Source organism: Coregonus clupeaformis, unplaced genomic scaffold (genome assembly GCF_020615455.1).
Source record: "Coregonus clupeaformis isolate EN_2021a unplaced genomic scaffold, ASM2061545v1 scaf0001, whole genome shotgun sequence".
NCBI lineage: Eukaryota > Metazoa > Chordata > Actinopteri > Salmoniformes > Salmonidae > Coregonus > Coregonus clupeaformis.
This window is the reverse complement of record NW_025533456.1, coordinates 1,533,517-1,560,741: the sequence shown is the minus strand read 5'-3', so window position 1 is coordinate 1,560,741 and position 27,225 is coordinate 1,533,517. Positions and strand designations below refer to the sequence as shown.

Sequence of the window (27,225 nt, the reverse complement as noted above, 5' to 3'; positions counted from 1 at the left end):
TCCTTTCCCCCCTTCTGATAACCAGGTGGCGAATCGCATCTCTGCATGTCTGGCCGACATATCAGTATGGATGACGGATCACCACCTCAAGCTGAACCCTGGCAAGACGGAGCTGCTCTTCCTCCCGGGGAAGGACTGCCCGTTCCATGATCTCGCCATCACGGTTGACAACTCCGTTGTGTCCTCCTCCCAGAGTGCGAAAAGCCTTGGCGTGACCCTGGACAACACCCTGTCGTTCTCCGCTAACATCAAGGCGGTGACCCGATCCTGCAGGTTCATGCTCTACAACATTCGGAGAGTACGACCCTGCCTTACACAGGAAGCGGCACAGGTCCTAATCCAGGCACTTGTCATCTCCCCGTCTGGATTACTGCAACTCGCTGTTGGCTGGGCTCCCTGCCTGTGCCATTAAACCCCTACAACTCATCCAGAATGCCGCAGCCCGTCTGGTGTTCAACCTTCCCAAGTTCTCTCACGTCACCCCCCTCCTCCGCACACTCCACTGGCTTCCAGTTGAAGCTCGCATCCGTTACAAGACCATGGTGCTTGCCTATGGAGCAGTGAGGGGAACGGCACCTCCGTACCTTCAGGCTCTGATCAGTCCCTACACCCAAACGAGGGCATTGCGTTCATCCACCTCTGGCCTGCTGGCTCCCTTCCTCTGCGGAAGCATAGTTCCCGCTCAGCCCAGTCAAAACTGTTCGCTGCTCTGGCACCCCAATGGTGGAACAAGCTCCCTCACGACGCCAGGACAGCGGAGTCACTCACCACCTTCCGGAGACATTTGAAACCCCACCTCTTTAAGGAACACCTGGGATAGGGTAAAGTAATCCTTCTACCCCCCCAAAAAAACAAAAACAAAAACAAAAAAAGTATAATTGTAAAGTGGTTATCCCACTGGCTATAGGGTGAATGCACCAATTTGTAGTCGCTCTGGATAAGAGCGTCTGCTAAATGACGTAAATGTGCCCTTGAGCAAGGCACTTAACCCTAATTGCTCCTGTAAGTCACTCTGGATAAGAGCGTCTGCTAAATGACTAAAATGTAAATGTAATGTAAATGTCTGTCATAGTTGACGTGTAGCTATGATGAAAATTACAGGCCTCTCTCATATTTTTAAGTGGGAGAACTTGCACAATTGGTGGCTGACTAAATACTTTTTTTCCCCCACTGTATGTAGGGGTATAGTGACTATGCATAGATAATAAACAGATAGTAGCAACAGCATAATGGAGGAGTGTGAGGGAATGTGAATATATGTACAGTTTGTGTGTGTGTGTGTGTGTGTGTGTGTGCGTGCGTGCGTGTGTGTGTGTGTGTGTGTCTGTGTGTGTCTGTGAGTGTTGGAGTGTCAGTGTAGTACGTGTGAGTGTGTGGTTAGAGTCCAGTGAGTGTACATCGAGGCTGTGCAAGAGAGTCAGTGCAAAACAAATAAGAATAAATAAGAATACAATAAGGGGGTCAATGCAAATAGTCTGGGTAGCCATTTGATTAACTGTTCAGCAGTCTTACAGTGAGGGAAAAAAGTATTTGATCCCCTGCTGATTTTGTACGTTTGCCCACTGACAAAGAAATGATTAGTCTATAATTTTAATGGTAGGTTTATTTGAACAGTGAGAGACAGAATAACAACTACAAAAAAAACAGAAAAACGCATGTCAAAAATGTTATAAATTGATTTGCATTTTAATGAGGGAAATAAGTATTTGACCCCCTCTCAATCAGAAAGATTTCTGGCTCCCAGGTGTCTTTTATACAGGTAGCAAGCTGAGATTAGGAGTACACTCTTAAAGGAATTGGCCCAGCGTCGTCCGGGTTTGGCCGGTGTAGGCCGTCATTGTAAATAAGAATTTTTAAAAAAGAAAACACTCCCTCATCTGAAATGGCACTGACCGCCACTGGTACACACTGGTATTGTGCTGGAGATCATAAAAATGAGATATTATAAAATAAAAATATCTAAATTATTTTTAAAGAACCTAAATCTACCCGAGACACAAAAAAGCATTTAGTTGCAAAATGTCTATCAACCTGGACATGATTCAGTTCCATTTACATGTTATTATATATCTGGGCCTGAAAAAGTTGATTATTTCTTGCCATGGAAATACAGTGATTCAGATACAGAGCACCTTCACACTTGAGAACTTTAAACACTTATTCTCAGCACAGAACTCAGTCAACAGGAAGTGGTTTTCAGTTTCTTGTCACAGTCATGCTCACACATATAGAGATTTATTGAGGACCCTGCACACGCACATGCACACACGCGAAAGTTATCATTTTTAGATAGAACTATACTAAATATAATCACATGTCACCAAATAATTGATTAAAACACACTATTTTGCAAAGAAGGTCTACAGTAGCCTCAACAGCACTCTGTAGGGTAGCACCATGGTGTAGCCGGAGGACAGCTAGCTTCCATCCTCTTCTGAGTACATTGACTTCAATAGAAAACCTAGGAGGCTCATGATTCTCACCCCCTTCCATAGACTAGTATGACAACGTTCGGAGGACATCCTCCAACCTATCAGAGCTCTTGCAGCATGAACTGACATGTTGTCCACCCAATCAAAGGATCAGAGAATGTATCTAGTACTGAAAGCATAAGGTACAGCTAGCTAGCACTGCAGTGCATAAAATGTGGTGAGTAGTTGAATCAAAGAGAGAGAAAGGAAATAGTTGAACAGTTTTGAACAAATTATTTTCTTCCTAAATGAAGGAGAAGTAAGAGAAATAGAGAGAGAGATACATTGTCATTTTTTAAAAACTTTTAGTTTCACTTACTTAGCTAGTAAATGCAGCTAGCTAGTTTAGCCTACTGAAACACCCTGCTCAAACAGAGGGATGCTATGTTAACTAGCTGGCTATGACTATCCAACACAACACTGGAACTCTTCCAAGTCAAGGTAAGCTTTGTTTTACTAATTTATTGCCACCGGGCCCACCAGTGTAACTGCTTATTGACTGTAGACTGTAACATTACTGCATAATTGTAGCGGATTTACTAAGGTGTTAGTTCTATTAGCTATGCTGACTATGACGTTACTTTGGCTAATATGGTGACAACGATGTAGGCTGTGTGTAGCGGTTTGGCTTGGAAATGTTTTTTCCGCCTGGTCACATACAGCTGATGTGTTGTGCACTGAAGTCCACAAGTGATGGGAAGAGGTGAAAGGAGGAGAGTGCATTACGTAGATGCGAGAAGGAATACAACATGGCTGCTATGAAACTGTGAACTGTGTTTACGCGTGATCAGGGGTGTATTCATTCCACCAATTCTGCTGAAAAACGTTTATTAAACAGAAGCAAACTGAACAAAACGGTGATAAACATACCTGAATTTGTCCAATAGAAACTCTTGTTTGCAACTGTTGGACTAAGGATTACACACACTATCAGCTAGATGCAGGCAAGAGTGTGCAAGACGGTATTGAATGTCACTGTCTGTACATGTGTCTCTGTCTGTCACATCAAATTTGTCTCTCAACCTGTGCACACCTACGTTAGTATCATGTATCATGTCCCATAGGGAGGCGCACAATTGGCCCAGCGTCGTCCGGGTTTGGCCGGTGTAGGCCGTCATTGTAAATAAGAATTTATTCTTAACTGACTTGCCTAGTTAAATAAAGGTCAAATAAATAAATGTAGTAGCCTAAACCTATCGCTGTTACATTTAACTGGGTCAATGGAATATGAATGACAGTCATCCAATATGCTGTAATAGAAATAAGGCAATGCTCATAAAAAAAAAAAACACTCTCTCATCTGAAACGGCACTGACCGCCACTGGTACACACTGGTATTGTGCTGGAGATCATAAAAATGAGATATTATAAAATAAAAATATCTAAATTATTTTTAAAGAACCTAAATCTACCCGAGACACAAAAAAGCATTTAGTTGCAAAATGTCTATCAACCTGGACATGATTCAGTTCCATTTACATGTTATTATATATCTGGGCCTGAGAAAGTTGATTATTTCTTGCCATGGAAATACAGTCATTCAGATACAGAGCACCTTCACACTTGAGAACTTCAAACACTTATTCTCAGCACAGAACTCAGTCAACAGGAAGTGGTTTTCAGTTTCTTGTCACAGTCATGCTCACACACATAGAGATTTATTGAGGACTCTAGTTCCCAAAAGCCAGTTTTAGCATGAGAAGAGCCATTGAGGACTCCCCATTTTGAAGTAGTCAACTGGTTGGGACTTCCTATGTGTTAAGGAAAGATCACATAACTACATCAGGTCACCAGGAGGGATCAGACAATTAATTATACTCATGAGAAAACATTCCATAACTGCAGGTGGCAGTAAATACAGTGGGGGGAAAAAGTATTTAGTCAGCCACCAATTGTGCAAGTTCTCCCACTTAAGAAGATGAGAGAGGCCTGTAATTTTCATCATAGGTACACGTCAACTATAACAGACAAATTGAGGAAAAAAAACCCAGAAAATCACATTGTAGGATTTTTTATGAATTTATTTGCAAATTATGGTGGAAAATAAGTATTTGGTCACCTACAAACAAGCAAAGATTTCTGGCTCTCACAGACCTGTAACTTCTTCTTTAAGAGGCTCCTCTGTCCTCCACTCGTTACCTGTATTAATGGCACGTGTTTGAACTTGTTATCAGTATAAAAGACACCTGTCCACAACCTCAAACAGTCACACTCCAAACTCCACTATGGCCAAGACCAAAGAGCTGTCAAAGGACACCAGAAACAAAATTGTAGACCTGCACCAGGCTGGCAAGACTGAATCTGCAATAGGTTTGAAGAAATCAACTGTGGGAGCAATTATTAGGAAATGGAAGACATACAAGACCACTGATAATCTCCCTCGATCTGGGGCTCCACGCAAGATCTCACCCCGTGGGGTCAAAATGATCACAAGAACGGTGAGCAAAAATCCCAGAACCACACGGGGGGACCTAGTGAATGACCTGCAGAGAGCTGGGACCAAAGTAACAAAGCCTACCATCAGTAACACACTACGCCGCCAGGGACTCAAATCCTGCAGTGCCAGACGTGTCCCCCTGCTTAAGCCAGTACATGTCCAGGCCCGTCTGAAGTTTGCTAGAGTGCATTTGGATGATCCAGAAGAGGATTGGGAGAATGTCATATGGTCAGATGAAACCAAAATATAACTTTTTGGTAAAAACTCAACTCGTTGTGTTTGGAGGACAAAGAATGCTGAGTTGCATCCAAAGAACACCATACCTACTGTGAAGCATGGGGGTGGAAACCATGCTTTGGGGCTGTTTTTCTGCAAAGGGACCAAGATGACTGATCCGTGTAAAGGAAAGAATGAATGGGGCCATGTATCGTGAGATTTTGAGTGAAAACATAATTCCATCAGCAAGGGCATTGAAGATGAAACGTGGCTGGGTCTTTCAGCATGACAATGATCCCAAACACACCGCCCAGGCAATGAAGGAGTGGCTTCGTAAGAAGCATTTCAAGGTCCTGGAGTGGCCTAGCCAGTCTCCAGATCTCCAGATCTCAACCCCATAGAAAATCTTTGGAGGGAGTTGAAAGTCTGTGTTGCCCAGCGACAGCCCCAAAACATCACTGCTCTAGAGGAGATCTGCATGGAGGAATGGGCCAAAATACTAGCAACAGTGTGTGAAAACCTTGTGAAGACTTACAGAAAAAGTTTGACCTGTGTCATTGCCAACAAAGGGTATATAACAAAGTATTGAGAAACTTTTGTTATTGACCAAATACTTATTTTCCTCCATAATTTGCAAATACATTCATAAAAAATCCTACAATGTGATTTCTGGATTTCTTTCCCTCATTTTGTCTGTCATAGTTGACGTGTACCTATGATGAAAATTACAGGCCTCTCTCATCTTTTTAAGTGGGAGAACTTGCACAATTGGTGGCTGACTAAATACTTTTTTTCCCCACTGTATACAAACTTGGCTTTATACCTGTTCAAACAACACACTATAGGTGGCACTATACAACCTTTCAGTTTATTTACCAACTCGTAGAAGTAGTAGAAGAAGAAAATGGACTACTTAAAAATGGAGATGGCCTCAATGGTGCTGTCTGTGCACTCACAGACGCCATAATGGGACGGATACAACGTTGCGATCTCTATAAATCTCTATGCTCACACCTTAAAATGGAGTTACACCCCCTCACCCTAACCATTTCCTACAATGGAGGAAGATGTAATGTCTTTTCCAACCGAAAGACAGGAAGCTCTGCTCTGATCAGCTTTCTCCATTCAAATCTTACCTTACTATTAGAATTATTTCACAATACTGACGATGGATCAGCTCCTAGACAGATATTACGACCTACAGCTGCAAATATTGAGGCGGCTAAGGCTTATTTTAATGCTTACCCAATGAAAATGCACTAGGCCTAAATCACCGATTTGGCACATTCTTGCACCCATGTTAGCAGGGCCTTGCACAGACCTTTTGGGGGGGGCATTTGCTCAAACAAAAAAAAGGCCACCCCCTAACAATAACAAAAATCCTGGGTCACAGACTCATTGATAAATTATTACAAGAAGAGGGGAATGCAGCAGAATCTGATGAGTAAAGTATTTTTGCAAAACTATTGTGAACTTGAATAAATGCTGCACTTATTAACAATGACCAACACAATTCCAGTCAAAATAGAAGATTGTAAGAAATACTGTAGCCTACCATTATTATATCGAACCCCTCACCATTTGTTGCCACTATCATGTATCCCAGTGGTTTTGAAACTTTTTTGACCCATGGGACCCCAAAAATGTGTGGTACAAAACTTGCGACCCTGCACACGCACATGCACACACGCGAACATCCGCACACAATCGCTGCGCAAATGTAGTCTGTCATTACAGCCATAAATAGTGATGCATTTTTTTCAAAAGTCAGTAGACTACAGAAATACTGCGTTTTACACCTGCATTTGGAGCTGAAAGTCATTCATGTAAGCAGCCAATATCAACTAGGAATATAGGCTATCATGTCACTTCTCTGGCGTCCAGAGCAAGCGAAATCATAAGGCCTACTTGTAGCTGAGGATGCAGGATCCGATGGAAAGCATATTCTGTCTCCACGGCGCCATCACTTTGGAGGGCAGCCTGCCTGCAGAGTGCTCGTTGCCAGTCGGGTAACCCTGTTCTTCCTCACAAATAGCATAATACATTTGACAGAATATGTTACATCCTCATCCCATAATATTGAAGGCAGTGCGATATTACAGCTGCCTATCTTTAGACATGTAGCCAGTAGCCAGTCAAATAGGCCTATCTGAAATATGAACATGATCAATAGAGTAGATAGTAGATTGCTAAACTGTATTTTCAATTCATGATAAACGTAGGTCTACTCTGTTTTTGCTGGCAAAACTGGAATAAATTAAGCAAACTCTTTCTGGTCACTAATCTGGATATGCCCGTCAGCCTTTGCTTGCCAATGCTGATGACTGGCCATTGGTCAACAATTAAGACCCACAACTTCTTGGTTCTGAAGCATAGATGAGATTTGCGGGAAATGGGTTCTGAAAAATAACAAATAGGCCTAATGTAGACAAAAAAATAAACATTTTCAGGGAAATTAAAAGGCACTTTGGAGACTGGAAGGGCAAATTGGCATGTGCTCTGCATGAAACATAGTCAGACAAATTACAGACAGTAGACTACAAGTAGCAAAATTGAACTAAATTGTTTGAACATGAAATGTAGTTATTTCAATAGGATTGAAATAGGCCTATAGCCTACGGTTTAAATGTTATTGCAGTCATCTCGGTTTTCATTTCAAGCATGTTTTTATACGTCGCTTGTTTGTATCAATTGCAAAGACATTGGCAACTTTGTATTTGAAGTCAACTTTGTTCAGAAGTTATCCGCGGTCACAGAGCGATGATAAACCATGTGATTCTATGTTTAGCGGAGATCTTCTGTGTATAAAGTGACGCGGGAGGGCAAAACAGCATCTAACGACGCACTCAATTGACAGGCGTTAGATTATGAGCGTTTTCAAGTACAAAATTAATAACGACGGTTTGGGAAACAGCTCGGAGATTCAACGATGGTCCTTCTAAGATTCTAACGATGAACTTAGCCTTAAGATTATTTAGGGAAACCGGGCCCTGGTTACTTAATTACCAGCATGCCTATATCCAAACATTTGTGGGCACAGAAATAACTAAAATAATTCCAATCGCTATTAGAAGGCTTTTGCAGTTTAGCGGTTAAACGCCAACTGAGTTTAGGACCATGCGGACGCCTGGGAGCGGGAGGGAGGCTGTTTGTATGGCTGGCTGGCTTTATTAATATTGACAGCAGAGCACAATATATAATGACGAGATGCTCATGTCGCCCTAACAATGGGAGTCGCCCGAAAGGCGGGAAGGCAGGCGACATGTTTAGGTACAAAATAATCCTTGTGCTGAGCTAGTGTGTAGCAGGCAGTTAATTCCTGTATGACATTATGACATGTTTTTGTAGAATGTTAAGTCCCCCATTGACTGAGGTGAATGATGCTACAGCAACAAGGTGATAATGGCTGGAGTCAATATTGCTGTTCTGCAAATTGCATTTTAGAGTTTTTAAATTGTGTAGAAATGCAGTAGATTAGCTTAATTTCTTTTTATATCCTTTGCCATACCCTAGGTTTAGCTGAAACGATGCCACTGTGATAGCTTCTTCAGGAAATCAATGATCATAAGGAATCTCTGATCTCTTGCATGTCCTCAATGACAAACATAATGCTCTTAAAGAAACAGTGTACACTTTTCAATGTAATGCATCTCAATAGACGGGTTGGTCGTTAGCAACAAAACCGAGGTGTGCACAACTATAGGGTAAAACAGATGGGCTTGGCTTAGATTGTTGACAATCTATTTACATTTACATTTACGTCATTTAGCAGAGCGACTTACAAATTGGTGCATTCACCTTATAGCCAGTGGGATAACCACTTAACAATGTTTTTTTTTTTTTGGGGGGGGGTAAGGATAGAAGGATTACTTTATCCTATCCCAGGTATTCCTTAAAGAGGTGGGGTTTCAAATGTCTCCGGAAGGTGGTGAGTGACTCCGCTGTCCTGGCGTCGTGAGGGAGCTTGTTCCACCATTGGGGTGCCAGAGCAGCGAACAGTTTTGACTGGGCTGAGCGGGAACTGTGCTTCACCAGAGGTAGGGGAGCCAGCAGGCCAGAGGTGGATGAACGCAATGCCCTCGTTTGGGTGTAGGGACTGATCAGAGCCTGAAGGTACGGAGGTGCCGTTCCCCTCACAGCTCCGTAGGCAAGCACCATGGTCTTGTAGCAGATGCGAGCTTCAACTGGAAGCCAGTGGAGTGTGCGGAGGAGCGGGGTGACATGAGAGAACTTGGGAAGGTTGAACACCAGACGGGCTGCGGCATTCTGGATGAGTTGTAGGGGTTTAATGGCACAGGCAGGGAGCCCAGCCAACAGCGAGTTGCAGTAATCCAGACGGGAGATGACAAGTGCCTGGATTAGGACCTGTGCCGCTTCCTGTGTAAGGCAGGGTCGTACTCTCCGAATGTTGTAGAGCATGAACCTACAGGATCGGGTCACCGCCTTGATGTTAGCGGAGAACGACAGGGTGTTGTCCAGGGTCATGCCAAGGCTCTTCACACTCTGGGAGGAGGACACAACGGAGTTGTCAACCGTGATGGCGAGATCATGGAACGGGCAGTCCTTCCCCGGGAGGAAGAGCAGCTCCGTCTTGCCAAGGTTCAGCTTGAGGTGGTGATCCGTCATCCATACTGATATGTCTGCCAGACATGCAGAGATGCGATTCGCCACCTGGTTATCAGAAGGAGGAAAGGAGAAGATTAGTTGTGTGTCGTCTGCGTAGCAATGATAGGAGAGGCCATGTGAGGATATGACAGAGCCAAGTGACTTGGTGTATAGCGAGAATAGGAGAGGGCCTAGAACTGAGCCCTAGGGGACACCAGTGGTGAGAGCACGTGGTGTGGAGACAGCTTCTCGCCACGCCACTTGGTAGGAGCGACCGGTCAGGTAGGACGCAATCCAAGAGTGAGACGCGCCGGAGATGCCCAGCTCGGAGAGGTTGGAGAGGAGGATCTGATGGTTCACAGTATCAAAGGCAGCAGACAGGTCTAGAAGGACAAGAGCAGAGGAGAGAGAGTTATTTAGTCTCCTATGTTCATTGAAAACATAAATACATTTGAACAATGAGCACTTGTTGTCTCTCAAATTCATAGTTACTAGTGGTGTAGTGGAGTCAGTGGCGATTTTAGCATGTAAATCTTGGTGGGGCAAACAAACAAAAAAAGTGGGATGCATGCCAGCAAAGTCACTACACAGCACAACACTAAACAATACATGAATTGCACTATAACGGTGCCAAACGGTGCCCACAAACTGTTTGGGCCTACATAAAGCTGTCCCAATAGCAGAGTCCCAACAGCAGTCCCAACACCTTACCACTGCTACACCTGGCTATCAGCGGAGCCTTGTTCCTCTGCGAAACAGTCAATTCATCTTCATTTACTGCCTTTAAAAAAACATAGCTGATAAGGCTGACTTGCTTAAACAAATGTGGTTTCTACTGACATTTGAGATGTACAAACTATGGCATAAAGGGACGACAAGTGGATAAGAGGCAATCCGTAATTTCGATAAAGACATTAATGAGCGAGCTACGACGGACATAGTCAATATAACTATTTGTTCAGCACTTTTGAAATGTACAGCGACAGAATTCAGAACATGGCCCGTTCTTACAGTGTTTTCCCTGAACACCAAGTCAGAACCGTAGGATAAATAAAGGGGGCATATAAGCAGACAATGAAAGCTCTTACAATATTCGATGATTACATTTCTCTAAAACAGGTTATAGGGTACATGTGCACCACCAAGTCAAAACAGTAGGTGAAATTAAGAGGTGAAAATAGACCAAATTATTAGGGTGAGGCACATGGGCTACTAACAGCTTACTACACAACATACACTTACAGTATACATATCTCCCTGGCATATTACATAATTTATGCAGCAGCATACAAGACATTTTTGGACACACCTTGTTGTGCTGTGCTCACTTGAACAGGAAGGTGGCGTGGCGGTCCTTCGTGGGCAAATTTTATCATCAAAGAAAGAGAAAGAGGCCGGATTTACAATTCCGAGTTGGATGACCATTCCAGACTTATTTTCCCAGTCAGAGCTAATTTATTCCCGACTTCCCAGTTGCAATGCTTGCAGTTAGCCACTGTCACCGATTCCCTCCAAACCACTAATTGTTGAATTTGCGATTTCCAACTTGTTGTGTAATGTTTATGTCCAATGGCCGATGAGCAACATTTTATCTATAATTTCTCTTCATTATTTATCTTCATGCCAGTAGATTGTCAACTGTATTCATGATGATGACTGCTAGCTATGATTTTGAAAGTAAGATGTTGACATGATCAGTCCAATCAAAGCTACTGTACATATAACGTGATTTGACATCATTTTATCTGTGGCCAATGACCTTGAGCCTTCTTGGAAGGGCACTTCTAATGTAACTCTATGGAGCACCCAAAGGGCTTGAATTGTCAATGTCTACTCTTAGACTTGGCGTTGACGTGGTGTCCCCATGAGTGACAGAACACATAGCCAATCAAGGCGCAAGGCTCCATATTTTCTGCTGGCTTGCCCCACCACAGAAAGCACTGAGCTAGGCTGAAACACCTTATTATTATTATAAAAAATGTTTGCTACAAATGTGGGGCTCACCACCTGCCCTGAATGACGGGTCGCCAGGTATACAGTGTATACCCACAGATTTTTCAGTGGGCATTGCATATACTCACTTCTTAATCCCCACTGTATCAAAGTAGTGTAGTGGAGGTATACGCTGTATCAATTAATAAACCTAAGATAGATGTCCACACCCCCGCGGAAATATAATTAGCCTAATAAAAAAATCCCCATAGAAATCCGTCAGTTTAAGATAAAGATATGTTTTTTGTATCGGATGCAACTCAATCCACCTCAGCCGCCTATGTCACACTTCCGCATCTGCGATGAAAGGTGACAGAGCCAGAGCAGTGTTTGTCAGACCATGAGACATCCCGAAAATCGGTCTTCTCACAAAATCGTCTGTAGAGTCTGAACTGTTTTGCCTAAAAACTGTTGTGACCCCTATATGAGACTCTCATGAACATGATGCGGTTCTCAGTTTTGCTCCACAAGCATCTTACATCTGAACAGTTTGGGATACACACTTAAATGACCCATCTGTGGAAAAGTGAGACTCTCACGAACATGTCAATTGTTTTACTCTAGGCCACCCACAGGCCTCATAAGACTCGTCTGAAGGTCCCCAGTACCAGTTGAAAAAAGTAATGGAAGTAAACAGTACAGTGAGGGAAAAAAGTATTTGATCCCCTGTTGATTTTGTACGTTTGCCCACTGACAAAGAAATGATCAGTCTATAATTTTAATGGTAGGTTTATTTGAGTGAGAGACAGAATAACAACCAAAAAATCCAGAAAAACGCATGTCAAAAATGTTAGAAATTGATTTGCATTTTAATGAGGGAAATAAGTATTTGACCCCCTCTAAATCAGAAAGATTTCTGGCTCCCAGGTGTCTTTTTTATACAGGTAACGAGCTGAGATTAGGAGCACACTCTTAAAGGGAGTGCTCCTAATCTCAGTTTGTTACCTGTATAAAAGACACCTGTCTACAGAAGCAATCAATCAATCAGATTCCAAACTCTCCACCATGGCCAAGACCAAAGAGCTCTCCAAGGATGTCAGGGACAAGATTGTAGACCTACACAAGGCTGGAATGGGCTACAAGACCATCGCCAAGCAGCTTGGTGAGAAGGTGACAACAGTTGGTGCGATTATTCGCAAATGGAAGAAACACAAAATAACTGTCAATCTCCCTCAGCCTGGGGCTCCATGCAAGATCTCACCTCGTGGAGTTGCAATGATCATGAGAACGGTGAGGAATCAGCCCAGAACTACACGGGAGGATCTTGTCAATGATCTCAAGGCAGCTGGGACCATAGTCACCAAGAAAACTATTGGTAACACACTACGCCGTGAAGGACTGAAAACCTGCAGCGCCCGCAAGGTCCCCCTGCTCAAGAAAGCACATATACATGCTCGTCTAAAGTTTGCCAATGAACATCTGAATGATTCAGACGAGAACTGGGTGAAAGTGTTGTGGTCAGATGAGACCAAAATGGAGCTCTTTGGCATCAACTCAACTCGCCGTGTTTGGAGGAGGAAGAATGCTGCCTATGACCCCAAGAACACCATCCCCACCGTCAAACATGGAGGTGGAAACATTATGCTTTGGGGGTGTTTTTCTGCTAAGGGGACAGGACAACTTCACCGCATCAAAGGGACGATGGACAGGGTCATGTACCGTCAAATCTTGGGTGAGAACCTCCTTCCCTCAGCCAGGGCATTGAAAATGGGTTGTGGATGGGTATTCCAGCATGACAATGACCCAAAACACATGGGCCAAGGCAACAAAGGAGTGGCTCAAGAAGAAGCACATTAAGGTCCTGGAGTGGCCTAGCCAGTCTCCAGACCTTAATCCCATAGAAAATCTGTGGAGGGAGCTGAAGGTTTGAGTTGCCAAACGTCAGCCTCGAAACCTTAATGACTTGGAGAAGCAAAGAGGAGTGGGACAAAATCCCTCCTGAGATGTGTGCAAACCTTGTGGCCAACTACAAGAAACTAAATCAAGTACTAAATCATGTTTTGCAGAGGGGTCTAATACTTATTTCCCTCATTAAAATGCAAATCAATTTATAACATTTTTGACATGCGTTTTTCTGGATTTTTTTGTTGTTATTCTGCCTCTCACTGTTCAAATAAACCTACCTTTAAAATTATAGACTGATCATTTCTTTGTCAGTGGGCAAACGTACAAAATCAACAGGGGATCAAATACTTTTTTCCCTCACTTGTATATGGAGACTGTTTAGTGCCAAAAATAAGTGGTTAAATACATGTCCCAAAAAAATAACAAATGTTTCCTGATCTTTCTTATATCTCTCAGGGCTTAGACTCTTATAACAATAGAGCTGATGGAACAGATTGGAATGTTTAGCTTACAATGTTGATAAACTATTATTTCTTAATATTTTAGCCGCAGCAAAGGCCTACTTGTGAATGTTTCAAAATGCAATTTGTAGGAAAACACTGTTCTAAAATGCACATGCAAGCGGTTTCATGGACAGAGATGGAAATATCCCTTAAAAAGAGGGGGGATTTAAAGATGCAACAGCTATCATGGGTTGCTAATATGACTAGGATAATGCCTTTGGCTGCTAGAGAATGAAAGAAAGTTGAAAGAAAAAGGTAAGACATGCCTCATAATATGATGTAAAACATCCAGAATCTAAACAATTCAGGAACAGGAAAATTATTGTGATGCTAATGATAGGCATAATTATCTTCTGGTAGATGGAAAGGCTTTCCCAAAAAACCTTCTCTATTAAACGTTAACTAGCTACGTGATTATTTGTGTCAATCCAGTGGCCATTTCTTTTGCAAACTTCATCTCATGTGCTACAGAAACACCTTTAATCAAACAGTAGTGCTAGGTGCCTGCACACTTTAATTAAAGTATAACTACTCTCAAAAATCTATATTTCTTAGATTTTTCCCAGACCTCTGAAGTGGTCTCCTGATGTGGTTTAAGCATTGTTATGGACTTAGAACATACAATTGTGTTGTTTTTCCATTTTAAAAAAAGTGTGACTTTGAGAACGAAACCCTGAAAAATCTGGGGTTAATCTGAAACCTGTGAATTTCTGATGTCATTTTTCTGTTTCATTAGTAGGCCTACTATTATCCTACTGCACAGTACAGCTTGGGTTGGCTTGACTGTGAAAGACCAATATGGGATTCATAATTTTAGGTCATTCAGAGTGTATTTCACTGTTTCACATATCATTTTTTCATTCCTTTGTAGACCTACACAAAAAATTTGGGGAAAATGTTGGCAATATTAGAGTATACCCACTTCCCCAGGCACTACTACAACACTGATAGTTACAACAGACAGAAGGCAAAACCCAGACACATCACAGAGGCTATGAAGCTGAAGCATCCGTTTATAACATTTTCTCACCACCAAATAATATTTGTAGTGAGAGGAAGTCAGTGGAGGCTGCTGAGGGGAGGATGGCTCATAATAATGGCTGGAACGGCGCAAATGGCATGGCATCAAACCATGTGTTTGATGTATTTGATAACATTCCACCTCATCCGCTCCAGCCATTGCCACTAGCCCGTCCTCCCCAATAAAGGTGCCACCAAACCTCCTGTGGAGTAAGTCCAGTCACAGGTAGTGGGAGAGGATGGAACTAGGTTAAACTGGGCCGACATTCTGCAAGTTTTCTCATAGATATAATATCTGATCTCAATCACATTTCCCTGTTCCCAAAACTAGAATCTATTACGAACACAATGCACTAAATTTTATAGACTTGACAACAAGTTTATTTTTAAATGGCGTTGTTTAGAAGGAGTGCAAGGTCGAATTGAGTTTGTGCAGTGCACAAATACACATGTCCATATCTATGAGTTCATCTGACTCTAAGTAAGTACAAGCGCTGTCTTCATTGCCAAAATCTCATAATGTGGTTGTTATCAGCTGTGTACAAGCAACTGAGCGCTGAGCAGCAGCCAAACGGTGCAGTTGCTATGGCTACTCACAAGCAGAGCGGCTGTATCGCATTAATGGAAACCAAGACTGTTCTCACAGGGCATCTCCCCGTTTTGACTAACAGAAGTGACTTTTCGACGTATTACGCAGGTTAGGAAAATTAACCTGGCAGGTTAGGAGAATTAACTTGGCAGTTCAGGATAATTCGGTTAAGGTTAGGAATAGGGTTAGGGTTAGCTAAAATGCAAAAATTGTCCCCGACGCTACTCGAACATATCGAGCTACAACAAGGCTTGCCCTGAGAACAGTCTTGGATTCCACTAATGCGATGCTGCAGCAGAGCGGGGACAGACAGAGTAGCAGCAAGGATTAAGTTATTTCTGCCTGTTAAAATGAGCATGAGACGGGAGTGATTTTTATCGGGATGGGACAGGAAAGTTCCGGGGTTATAGAAATGTTGCGGGATCAGGACAGTAAGGGAAAAAATATTGACAGGACAAGACAGGACTGGAATTAATATTCACTCCCGCTCAACCTCTACTGTGCACACATGGACTTCACAGTGGAGGCGTTCCCTAACGGAAATATACAAATACATTTACATTTAAGTCATTTAGCAGACGCTCTTATCCAGAGCGACTTACAAATTAGTGCATTCAACTTAGGATAGCCAGTGGGACAACCACATCTTGATCACAGTAAGTACACTTCTTCAAACAAGCAGCTGTGAGCAAAGTCAGTGCAATCAGGGACAACTACATCTCGATCACAATACGTACATGTCTTCAAACAAGTCAGTGCTAGCAGGTGAAATAAGTCAGGTGTTAGTTTAGACAAAAGACAGTGGTAGTAAAGGGGGGGTAGAAGGATTACTATTATACTATTCCAGGTATTCCTTAAAGAGGTAGGGTTTCAAGTGTCTCCGGAAGGTGGTCAGTGACTCCGCTGTCCTGGCGTCGTGGGGGAGCTTGTTTCACCATTGGGGTGCCAGAGCAGAGAATAGCTTTGACTGGGCTGAGCGGGAACTGTGCTTCCGTAGAGGTAGGGGGGCTAGCAGGCCAGAGGTGGATGAACGTAGTGCCCTCGTTTGGGTGTAGGGTCTGATCAGAGCCTGAAGGTAAGGAGGTGCCATTCCCCTCACAGCTCCGTAGGAAAGCACCATGGTTTTGTAGTAGATGCGAGCTTCAACTGGAAGCCAGTGGAGTGTGCGGAGGAGCGGGGTGACGTGAGAGAACTTGGGAAGGTTGAACACCAGACGGGCTGCAGCATTCTGGATAAGTTGCAGGGGTTTAATGGCACAGACAGGGAGCCCAGCCAACAGCGAGTTGCAGTAATCCAGACGGGAGATGACAAGTGCCTGGATTAGGACCTGTGCCGCTTTCTGTGTAAAATAGGGTCGTACTCTGCGAATGTTGTAGAGCATGAACCTGCAGGATCGGGTCACCGCTTTGATGTTAGCGGAGAGCGACAGGGTGTTGTCCAGGGTCATGCCAAGGTTCTTTGCACTCTGGGAGGAGGACACAATGGAGTTGTCAACCGTGATGGCGAGATCATGGAGCAGGCAGTCCTTCCCCAGGAGGAAGAGCAGCTCCATCTTGCCGAGGTTCAGCTTGAGGTGGTGATCCGACATCCACACTGATATGTCTGCCAGACATGCAGAGATGCGATTCGCCACCTGGTTATCAGAAGGGGGAAAGGAGAAAATTAATTGTGTGTCGTCTGCGTAGCAATGATAGGAGAGACCATGTGAGGATATGACAGAGCCAAGTGACTTGGTGTATAGAGAGAATAGGAGAGGGCCTAGAACTGAGCCCTGGGGGACACCAGTGGTGAGAGCACGTGGTGCGGAGACAGATTCTCGCCACGCCACCTGGTAGGAGCGACCTGTCAGGTAGGACGCAATCCAAGAGTGAGCAGCGCCAGAGATGCCCAACTCGGAGAGGGTGGAGAGGAGGATCTGATGGTTCACAGTATCAAAGGCAGCAGATAGGTCTAGAAGGATAAGAGCAGAGGAGAGAGAGTTAGCTTTGGCAGTGCGGAGAGCATCCGTGACACAGAAAAGAGCAGTCTCAGTTGAATGACCAGTCTTGAAACCTGACTGGTTAGGATCAAGAAGGTCATTCTGAGAGAGATAGCAGGAGAGTTGGCTAGAGACGGCACGCTCAAGAGTTTTGGAGAGAAAAGAAAGATACTGGTCTGTAGTTGTTGACAATGGAGGGATCGAGTGTAGGTTTTTTGATGAGGGGTGCAACTCTCGCCCTCTTGAAGACGGAAGGGACATAGCCAGCGGTCAAGGATGAGTTGATGAGCTAGGTGAGGTAAGGGAGAAGGTCTCCGGAAATGGTCTGGAGAAGAGAGGAGGGTATAGGGTCAAGCGGGCAGATTCTTGGGCGGCCAACTGTCACAAGTCGCAAGATTTCATCTGGAGAGAGAGGGGAGAAAGAAGTCAAAGCATAGGGTAGGGCAGTGTGAGCAGGACCAGCGGTGTCATTTGACTTAGTAAATGAGGATCGGATGTCGTCAACCTTCTTTTCAAAATGGTTGACGAAGTCATCCACAGAGAGGGAGGAGGGAGGGGGAGGAGGAGGAGGATTCAGCAGGGAGGACAAGGTGGCAAAGAGCTTCCTAGGGTTAGAGGCAGAGGCTTGACATTTAGAGTGGTAGAAAGTGGCTTTAGCAGCAGAAACAGAGGAAGAAAAAGTAGAGAGGAGGGAGTGAAAAGATGACAGGTCTGCAGGGAGTCTAGTTTTCCTCCATTTCCGCTCGGCTGCCCGGAGCCCTGTTCTGTGAGCTCGCAATGAGTCGTCAAGCCACGGAGCAGGAGGGGAGGACGGAGCCGGCTGGGAGGATAGGGGACATAGAGAGTCAAAAGATGCAGAAAGGGAGGAGAGGAGGGTCGAGGAGGCAGAATCAGGTGACCGGAGGGAGAAGGATTTAGCAGAGGGAAGAGATGATAGGATGGAAGAGGAGAGAGTAGCGGGAGAGAGAGAGCGAAGGTTACCATCTGAGTAGGGGCAGAGTGAGTAGTGTTGGAGGAGAGCGAGAGAGAAAAGGATACAAAGTAGTGGTCGGAGACTTGGAGGGGAGTTGCAGTAAGATTAGTGGAAGAATAGCATCTAGTAAAGATGAGGTCAAGCGGGTAAGGTCAAAAGAGGAAAGGAGTGGAAAGAAGGAGGCAGAGAGAAATGAGTCGAAGGCAGACGTCGGCAGGTTAAAGTCACCCAGAACTGTGAGGGGTGAGCCATCCTCAGGAAAGGAACTTATCAAGGCGTCAAGCTCATTGATGAACTCTCCAAGGGAACCTGGAGGCCGATAAATGACAAGGATGTTAAGCTTGAATGGGCTAGTGACTGTGACAGCATGGAATTCAAATGAGGAGATAGACAGATGGGTCAGGGGGAAAAGAGAGAATGTCCACTTGGGAGAGATGAGGATTCCTGTGCCACCGCCGCGCTGACCAGATGCTCTCAGGGTATGCGAGAACACATGATCAGACGAGGAAAGAGCAGTAGGAGTAGCAGTTTATTCTGTGGTAATCCATGTTTCCGTCAGTGCCAAGAAATCGAGAGACTGGAGAGTAGCATATGCTGAGATGAACTCTGCCTTGTTGGCCGCAGAACGGCAGTTCCAGAGGCTGCCGGAGACCTGGAACTCCACGTGGGTCGTGCGCGCAGGGACCACCAGATTAGAGTGGTAGCAGCCACGCGGTGTGAAGCGTTTGTATGGCCTATGCAGAGAGGAGAGAACAGGGCTAGACAGACACATAGTTGACAGGCTACAGAAAAGGCTACAATAATGCAAATGAGATCGGAATGAAATTAACTAAACATCTGGGGAAGCGAGAGAGCGGGGCCTCCCTCGACTAACTCCCGCAGAACAACTTGGCAGAACTGTCTTTGTTTCAGGGACAGTCTTTGTTTTGGGGACAGCTGCCGCAGACAGCTGCCGCTGAACAAAGAGGTTGTGGTAATAACACTAAGCTAATTGCCTAGCACAAGTGTAGCCACTTCCCCTCCTATTGAGTTGTAATCTGCAGAGAACAAAATAAGTGGCTGGCCCTGCGTCCAGTGTGAATGGGTAGCAATCGCTTTTTAAGCAGACTGGGTAGCTTACTAACTATGACAGACAGACAGAACCAACACAGTTTACAAGTTAAAACAATTCTACTTACAGAATCAAGCAGGATCCATCCAAGACTATTATTTGACACTAAATACATGCTCCTTGCTTGTTCTGCCACTATGCTTCATCTGTAAACGGCACAGATTAACCATCTTTGGCTAGTTATAAATACCTTTGTCAATACAGTTATTTGTTAGCTAGGGAATTTGAGCCTTATTAGCATAGAAGTGACATGAGTCAAAACACTTCAAAACATGACATGTTATAAAGAACAAGATAAAACTAGCTGAAATGAGCCATCCAGAATCACATCAACACACAGACTTTCTGACCCATTGAAGTGTGTGCATCGTTTTCATGACTGTCAGCTAACCTGTCTATAGGAAGTGCTTTTACACAATGTAGAAACCTAATATTCCACAAATAACTTTGTTATTTCCAATGACAGGTTTTTGTATCAACATTTTAGCTTTTTATAATAAACAAATGTCTTTACAGGGTTAAATATTAGTTATTATGGACAGTGTCCGCAATAAGGTAACACAGGGGGCCGCTTATGGATTTGAAACTCTAATGCTCCACCTCAGCTCCACCTCCGATAAAGTGAAATCAACCACTGTACAGCATCAGCTAGTGCGGTTCCGGATTCAATCTAGACCCTAACGTTTAGTAAACTGAGGGGGCGAAGAAGTGTTGAGGATCATATTGAAGTGTTGTGGGGAAAACTGCTACAGTCACTTACTTAGATGTTTTTTAGTCACTCTTTGACAGAGATCAGGGAACAATGCCAGACTGCATCTCTTGCACTTCTAAAATGAACATTCTGTGGTTTCTACTCATCCTCACAGGCAATGTTCCCTCTAATCTGCAATGTTCCCACTAAACTGCAATGTTCCCTCTAAACTACAATGTTCCCTCTAAACTGCAATGTTCCCTCTAAGCTGCAGTGTTCCCTCTAAGCTGCAATGTTCCCTCCAAGCTGAAATGTTCCCTGTAAGCTGCAATGTTCCCTCTAAACTGCAATGTTTCCTCTAAACTGCAATGTTCCCTCTAAACTGCAATGTTCCCTCTAAACTGCAATGTTCGCTCTAAACTGCAATGTTCCCTCTAAACTGCAATGTCCCTCTAAGCTGCAATGTTCCCTCTAAGCTGCAGTGTTCCCTCTAAGCTGCAGTGTTCCCTCTAAGCTGCAATGTTCGCTCTAAACTGCAATGTTCCCTCTAAACTGCAATGTTCCCTCTAAGCTGCAATGTTCCCTCTAAGCTGCAATGTTCCCTCTAAGCTGCAATGCTCCCTGTAAGCTGCAATGTTCCCTCTAAACTGCAAAGTTTCCTCTAAACTGCAATGTCCCTCTAAACTGCAATGTTCCCTCTAAACTGCAATGTTCCCTCCAAGCTGAAATGTTCCCTGTAAGCTGCAATGTTCCCTCTAAACTGCAATGTTTCCTCTAAACTGCAATGTTCCCTCTAAACTGCAATGTTCCCTCTAAACTGCAATGTTCGCTCTAAACTGCAATGTTCCCTCTAAACTGCAATGTCCCTCTAAGCTGCAATGTTCCCTCTAAGCTGCAGTGTTCCCTCTAAGCTGCAGTGTTCCCTCTAAGCTGCAATGTTCCCTCTAAACTGCAATGTTCGCTCTAAACTGCAATGTTCCCTCTAAACTGCAATGTTCCCTCTAAGCTGCAATGTTCCCTCTAAGCTGCAATGTTCCCTCTAAGCTGCAATGCTCCCTGTAAGCTGCAATGTTCCCTCTAAACTGCAATGTTTCCTCTAAACTGCAATGTTCCCTCTAAACTGCAATGTTCCCTCTAAACTGCAATGTTCGCTCTAAACTGCAATGTTCCCTCTAAACTGCAATGTCCCTCTAAGCTGCAATGTTCCCTCTAAGCTGCAATGTTCCCTCTAAGCTGCAATGTTCCCTCCAAGCTGCAATGTTCCCTCTAAACTGCAATGTTCCCTCTAAACTGCAATGTTCCCTCTAAGCTGCAATGTCCCTCTAAGCTGCAATGTTCCCTCTAAACTGCAATGTTCCCTCTAAGCTGCAATGTTCCCTATAAACTGCAATGTTCCCTCTAAACTGCAATGTTCCCTCTAAACTGCAATGTTCCCTCTAAGCTGCAATGTTCCCTCTAAACTGTGTGCGTATGCGGCCGCGCTACTGCCACACAGAATAAATATCAGTCCATTTATACATAATTTGTAGTCAGCAATACGGGAGTGTCTGTTTCCTACAAGAGCACAACATTTGTACATTTTTAGACATCTTTGAAAAGCGAGTCAGGTAAAGAGATTTTTTTTGTCTTAAAAGGGCAGTGTTGTATTTTGAGACAGGCTTGAATAAACTAAGTAGCCTATAGGGAGAGGGTAGCATAATCTGTCTGATTCTCTGTAACAATGTTATGGGAATAATAATTCATTGTATTTTGTAATGCGAAAACAGGTTTTTAGAAATGTTTACACATTTATTTATATAAGTATTCATACCCTTTGCTATGAGACTCTAAATTGAGCTCAGGTGCATCCTGTTTACATTGATCATCCTTGAGATATTTCTACAACTTGATTGGCGTCCACCTGTAGTAAATTTAATTGACACGACATGATTTGGAAAGGCACACACCTGTCTATATAAAGTCCCACAGTTGACAGTGCATGTCAGAGCAAAAACCAAACCATGAGGTCGAAGGAATTGTCCATAGAGTTCAGAGACAGGATTGTGTCGAGCCACAAATCTGGGGAATGGTACCAAAAAAATTCTGCGGCATTGAAGGTCCTCAAGAACACAGTGGCCTCCATAATTCTTAAATGGAATAAGTTTGAAACCACCAAGACTCTTCTTAGAGATGGCCGCCCAGCCAAACTGAGCAATCGGGATAGCAGGGCCTTGGTCAGGGAAGTGACCAAGAACCCAATGGTCACTCTGACAGACCTCCAGAGTTCCTCTGTGGAGATGGGACAACCTTCCAGAAGGACAACCATCTCTGCAGCACTCCACCAATCAGGTCTTTATGGTAGAGTGGCCAGATGGAGCCACTCCTCTGTAAAAGGCACATGACAGCCTGCTTGGAGTTTGCCAAAAGGCACCTAAAGACTCTCAGACCATGAGAAACAAGATTCTCTGGTCTGATGAAACCAAGATTGAACTCTTTGGCCTGAAGCCAAGCGTCACGTCTGGAGGAAACCTGGCACCATCCCTACGGTGAAGCATGGTGGTGCCAGCATCATGCTGTGGGGATGTAATTCAGCGGAAGGGACTGGGAGACTAGGCAGGATTGAGGGAAAGATGAACAGAGCAAGGTACAGAGAGATCCTTGATGACAACCTGCTCCAGAGTGCTCAGGACCTCAAACTGGGGCAAAGGTTCACCTTCCAACAGGACAACAACCCTAAGCACAAAGGCAACACAACGCAGGAGTAGCTTCGGGACAAGTCTCTGAATGTCCTTGAGTGGCCCATCCAGAGCCCGGACATGAACCTGATCGAACATCTCTGGAGAGACCTGAAAATAGCTGTGCAGCGACGCTCCCCATCCAACCTGACAGAGCTTGAGAGGATCTGCAGAGAAGAATGGGAGACTCTCCCCCAAACACAGGTGTGCTAAGCTTGTAGCATCATACCCAAGAAGACTCGAGGCTGTAAGCACTGCCAAAGGTGCTTCAACAAAGTACTGATTTAAAGGGTCTGAATACTTATGTAAATGTCATATTTCCGTTTTTGTAATTTTAATAAACTTCAATTTCTAAACCTGTTTTTGCTTTGTCATTATGGGGTATTGTGTGTAAAATAACGGTTTTGAGAAATAATACATTGGAACACAGTTTCATGTCTTAGCCTGGTTTGTTTTTGTTGTTTTATCCCTCACTGAAAAAACTGGTGCAAACTATTCCTCTCTCTTTAGGGATCTGGGCTGAAGTCCCAAAGGAGAAGTATGGATTGAAGGGGGGTTCGGTGTGCCTGCCTGTAGAAGAACCACCGGAGGAGCTTGTAAGACTACGTTGGAAGGTCAATAGTACAATAATAGTAACTGACAAAAAGGTCTCTCCTAAATACATGGAGAAAGTGGAATATAATCCAGTGAACCACTCTCTGTGCATTAATAATCTGAGTGAAAAAGACAGGGGAACTTACATTGCAACCTATGAGAGAAATTGGGAAGAGTCAACTACTACATACAGACTAACAGTTCAGGGTGAGTTTGATGCACTAAGGTCCATGATAGGCAGCTATCAGCTTTTTTCTCATTGTTTGATTTAATTCTCTGTGACTGTAGTGTTATTGACAACATCTTACTTTTTACATTTGATATTTTATCATCTGCTAGACGGTGGAGAATGATTATAACTCTCTCTTTCTCTCTCCTGGTTGGTCAGAGCCTATATCCAAGATGGTTATCCAGACGGACATCAAGCTATTGGCCAACCAGTCCTGTTCAGTGTGGCTGCTGTGTAACGTGTCAGTCTGCTCCAACATCTCCTACACCTGGGAGAGAGGGAATGAGAAGTACAGGGACGACCAGCAGATACACTTCTCTCTGTCACCATCAGACGGAGACATCAGTGTAACCTGCACTGCCTCCAACCTAGTCAGTGAGAAATCTGCCTCTACAACAGTGAAGTGTAGTAATGACACAACCACCCCAGGTAAGTAGATATCATAATAATCCACTCCATACACTTCAGTGTGCTGATATGCTTATGTATATATATATAATGTAATATTCTCTTAACATTCTGTTAGACATGTTTTAGAGCTTCATTTACAGTCACCTCCAAAAGTATTGGCACCCTTGATAAAGATGAGCAAAAAAGACTGTGCAAAATAAATACTTCAAAAACTGAGCTATAGTGTATGCTCAAAAAAAGGGGAAATTATATTATTTTATTCTAACACAATAGCTCAGAGAAAGATATTTTGTTTAACAATTAATGATTTAGTTTCTCAAAAAGATACTTTAGGTGTCAAAATTATTGGCACCCCTTTTTCCAATACTCCAGCACCCTCCCTTGCGAGGATGTTATGTTGCCTACCCTCACCACCTGGGTTTGGCCCGTCAGGAAGTCCATGATCCAGTTGCAGAGGGAGGTGTTAAGTCCCAGGGTCCCAAGCTTGGTGACGATTTTGTGAGGGGACTATGGTGTTGAACGCTGAGCTGTAGTCAATGAACAGCATTCTCACATAAGTATTCGTTTTATCTAGGTGGGTGAGGGAAGTGTGGAGTGCAATTGAGATTGCATCATCTATGGATCTATTGGGGCGGTATGCAAATTGGAGTGGGTCTAGGATGTCTGGGATGATGGTGATGTGTGCCATAACCAGCCTTTCAAAGTACTTCATGATTAAAACCTGGTTGCCTCTGCCAGGAAATTTACCAAAAAATCAACATTTTGCAATGGCCATCTCAGTCTCTGAACCCCATTGAAAACCTGTGGTTTGAATTGAAGAGGGCAGTCCATAGGCACAGACGAAGGATATCAAGGATCTGGAAAGATTCTGTATGGAGGAATGGTCTAAGATCCCTCACAGTGTGTTATCCAATCTCATAAAACATTTGCTTATCTTTACCAAGAGTGTAAATCATTTTGGCAGGGACTGTAGTTATACTGTATGGTCTAATAGCATAACATTGACATGGGTGATATTATTGACTATCTTACAGGGCGGGTGTGGTATAGCATCTGCATCGCAGTGTCAGTGAGTGTCGCAGGGGTGCTGATCCTCATTGTAGCTGTGGCAGTGTATAAGTGCAGGGGCCGCCGTAACACAGGTATGCACAGCATAGGGGTCTCAACTATATAAAGTAACATTTCAGGTGGCTCTGCAAGTATTCTTAGGATGATTATGATGTTGCATAAGCATAATTAGAGGCTTTTTTAAATGTTGGCTTTGGAATATTATGAACATTTGAAAAGGAGAGAGGAGCCTCATAATTGTCTCATTTATTAATTCCTGGTTATGTTTGTGGATATCCTGTTTAGTATCTATCTGATTGGTTGATATTTTGTTATTGTCAAACACAGAATATCAAACTGACAACACAATATATGTGGATGTTATGGGCAAAACAACAATTAAAGATGTAAGTATGCATTGCCATTATTATGTATCTGAATGTGTGTAAGCCCATGTATGTGTAGCCTACTGTAATTTCTGATTGCTGTGTATTTTGAAGTTTTGGTGCAATGTTCATCTATTGTGTTTATGGGTTTAAGTATCTATTTCTGTTTTTATTCCAGACAATAGGGACTGTGGATGACCTGGCTGACCCAAGACTGAACAAGGTGAGAGCGAGACATGAATGGTCATACCTGATGTCTTTGAACAAAATATTAAATAAAACAGTCTATGAGTGAATGGCAGACCATGTAGTCTACATTGGAAATTGTCTACCTTTCATGATGCTGAAACAGTTTCTTCTTGGTTGTCTGTCACATTTAGCCGCAGACTCTGTATGACACGATCAAACTTGGACGCCCAAAAGCGCCGTCTTCTGCCAACCAGAAAGTACTGTGAGCTGAGCAGGATGTGGTCATAGGATTGGCCTTATATCTCTGCATCATCTGCACCCTAGGCTACATTCTGTAGATAGTTGTTACTGTTCAATTTTATCACGACCTGCACATTTATGAAATAGTTTTGCTTATTTTTTTCTTGATTGCAATCTTCTCCCTTTGTTGTTCCTCATATATACAGTACCTTCAGAAAGTATTCACACCCCTTTAATTTTTCCACATTTTGTTGTGTTACAACCTGAATTTAAAATTGATTTTGTCACTGATCTACACCATAATGTCAAAAGTGGAATTTAGTTTTTAGACATTTTTTCAAATTAATAATAAATGAAAAGCTGAAATGTCTTGAGTCAATAAGTATTCAACCCCTTTGTAATGGGAAGCCTTAAGTTCAGGAAACAAAAATGTGCTTAACAAATCACATATTAAGTTGCATGGATTCTGTGTTCAATAATAGTGGTTAACATGATTTTTTAAATGACTACGTCATCTCTGTACCCCACACATACTATACAATTATCTGTAAGGTCCCTCAATCGAGTAGTGAATTTCAAGCACAGATTCAATCACATAGACCAGGGAGGTTTTTCAAAGCCTCGCAAATAAGGGCACTGATTGGTAGATGTGAAAAAAATAAGCTAAATATCCCTTTGAGCAAGTTATTAATTAGGCTTTGGATGGTGTACACCCAGTAACTACAAAGACACAGGTGTCCTTCCTAACTCAGTTGCCAGAGAGGAAGGAATTGCTCAGGGATTTCACCATGCCAGAGTTTAATGGTTGTGATATGAGAGAACTGAGGATGGATTGACAACATTGTAGTTATTCCACAATACTAACCTAAATGACAAAGTGAAAAAAGGAAGCCTGTACAGAATACAAATATTCCAAAACATGCATCCAGTTTGCAACAAGGAACTTAAGTAAGCAATACTACAAAACATTTAGCAAATACATTT

The 27,225-nt window shown here is 43.4% G+C and overlaps 1 protein-coding gene across 2 annotated transcripts; it reads left to right on the top strand.

Annotated features, from left to right (window-relative positions):
- Window positions 1-782: 782 nt before the first annotated feature.
- Window positions 783-26,738, top strand: LOC123482972 (SLAM family member 8-like). Of its 2 annotated transcripts, none has more exons than XM_045212228.1 (7): window positions 783-821; window positions 23,656-23,759; window positions 24,128-24,397; window positions 25,414-25,521; window positions 25,775-25,833; window positions 25,991-26,035; window positions 26,193-26,738. In XM_045212228.1, exons 3-7 carry the CDS (start codon window positions 24,142-24,144, stop codon window positions 26,265-26,267), a joined length of 543 nt encoding a protein of 180 aa, XP_045068163.1. In that variant the 5' UTR covers window positions 783-821; window positions 23,656-23,759; window positions 24,128-24,141; the 3' UTR covers window positions 26,268-26,738. The 2 variants fall into 2 exon arrangements, with proteins under 2 accessions (XP_045068163.1, XP_045068162.1); XM_045212227.1 differs by having other exon boundaries at window positions 23,656-23,946.
- The last annotated feature ends 487 nt before the right edge of the window (window positions 26,739-27,225 follow it).

What these genes read in the sequence shown, in the direction of transcription:
- LOC123482972 (XM_045212227.1), top strand. Translation starts at nt 23,808, where the DNA reads ATGGAGAAAGTGGAATATAATCCAGTGAACCACTCTCTGTGCATTAAT. An exon ending in ATACAGACTAACAGTTCAGG is followed by an intron (nt 23,947 to 24,127) that starts GTGAGTTTGATG and finishes CTGGTTGGTCAG; the next exon opens with AGCCTATATCCAAGATGGTT. An exon ending in GCAAAACAACAATTAAAGAT is followed by an intron (nt 25,834 to 25,990) that starts GTAAGTATGCAT and finishes TTTTTATTCCAG; the next exon opens with ACAATAGGGACTGTGGATGA.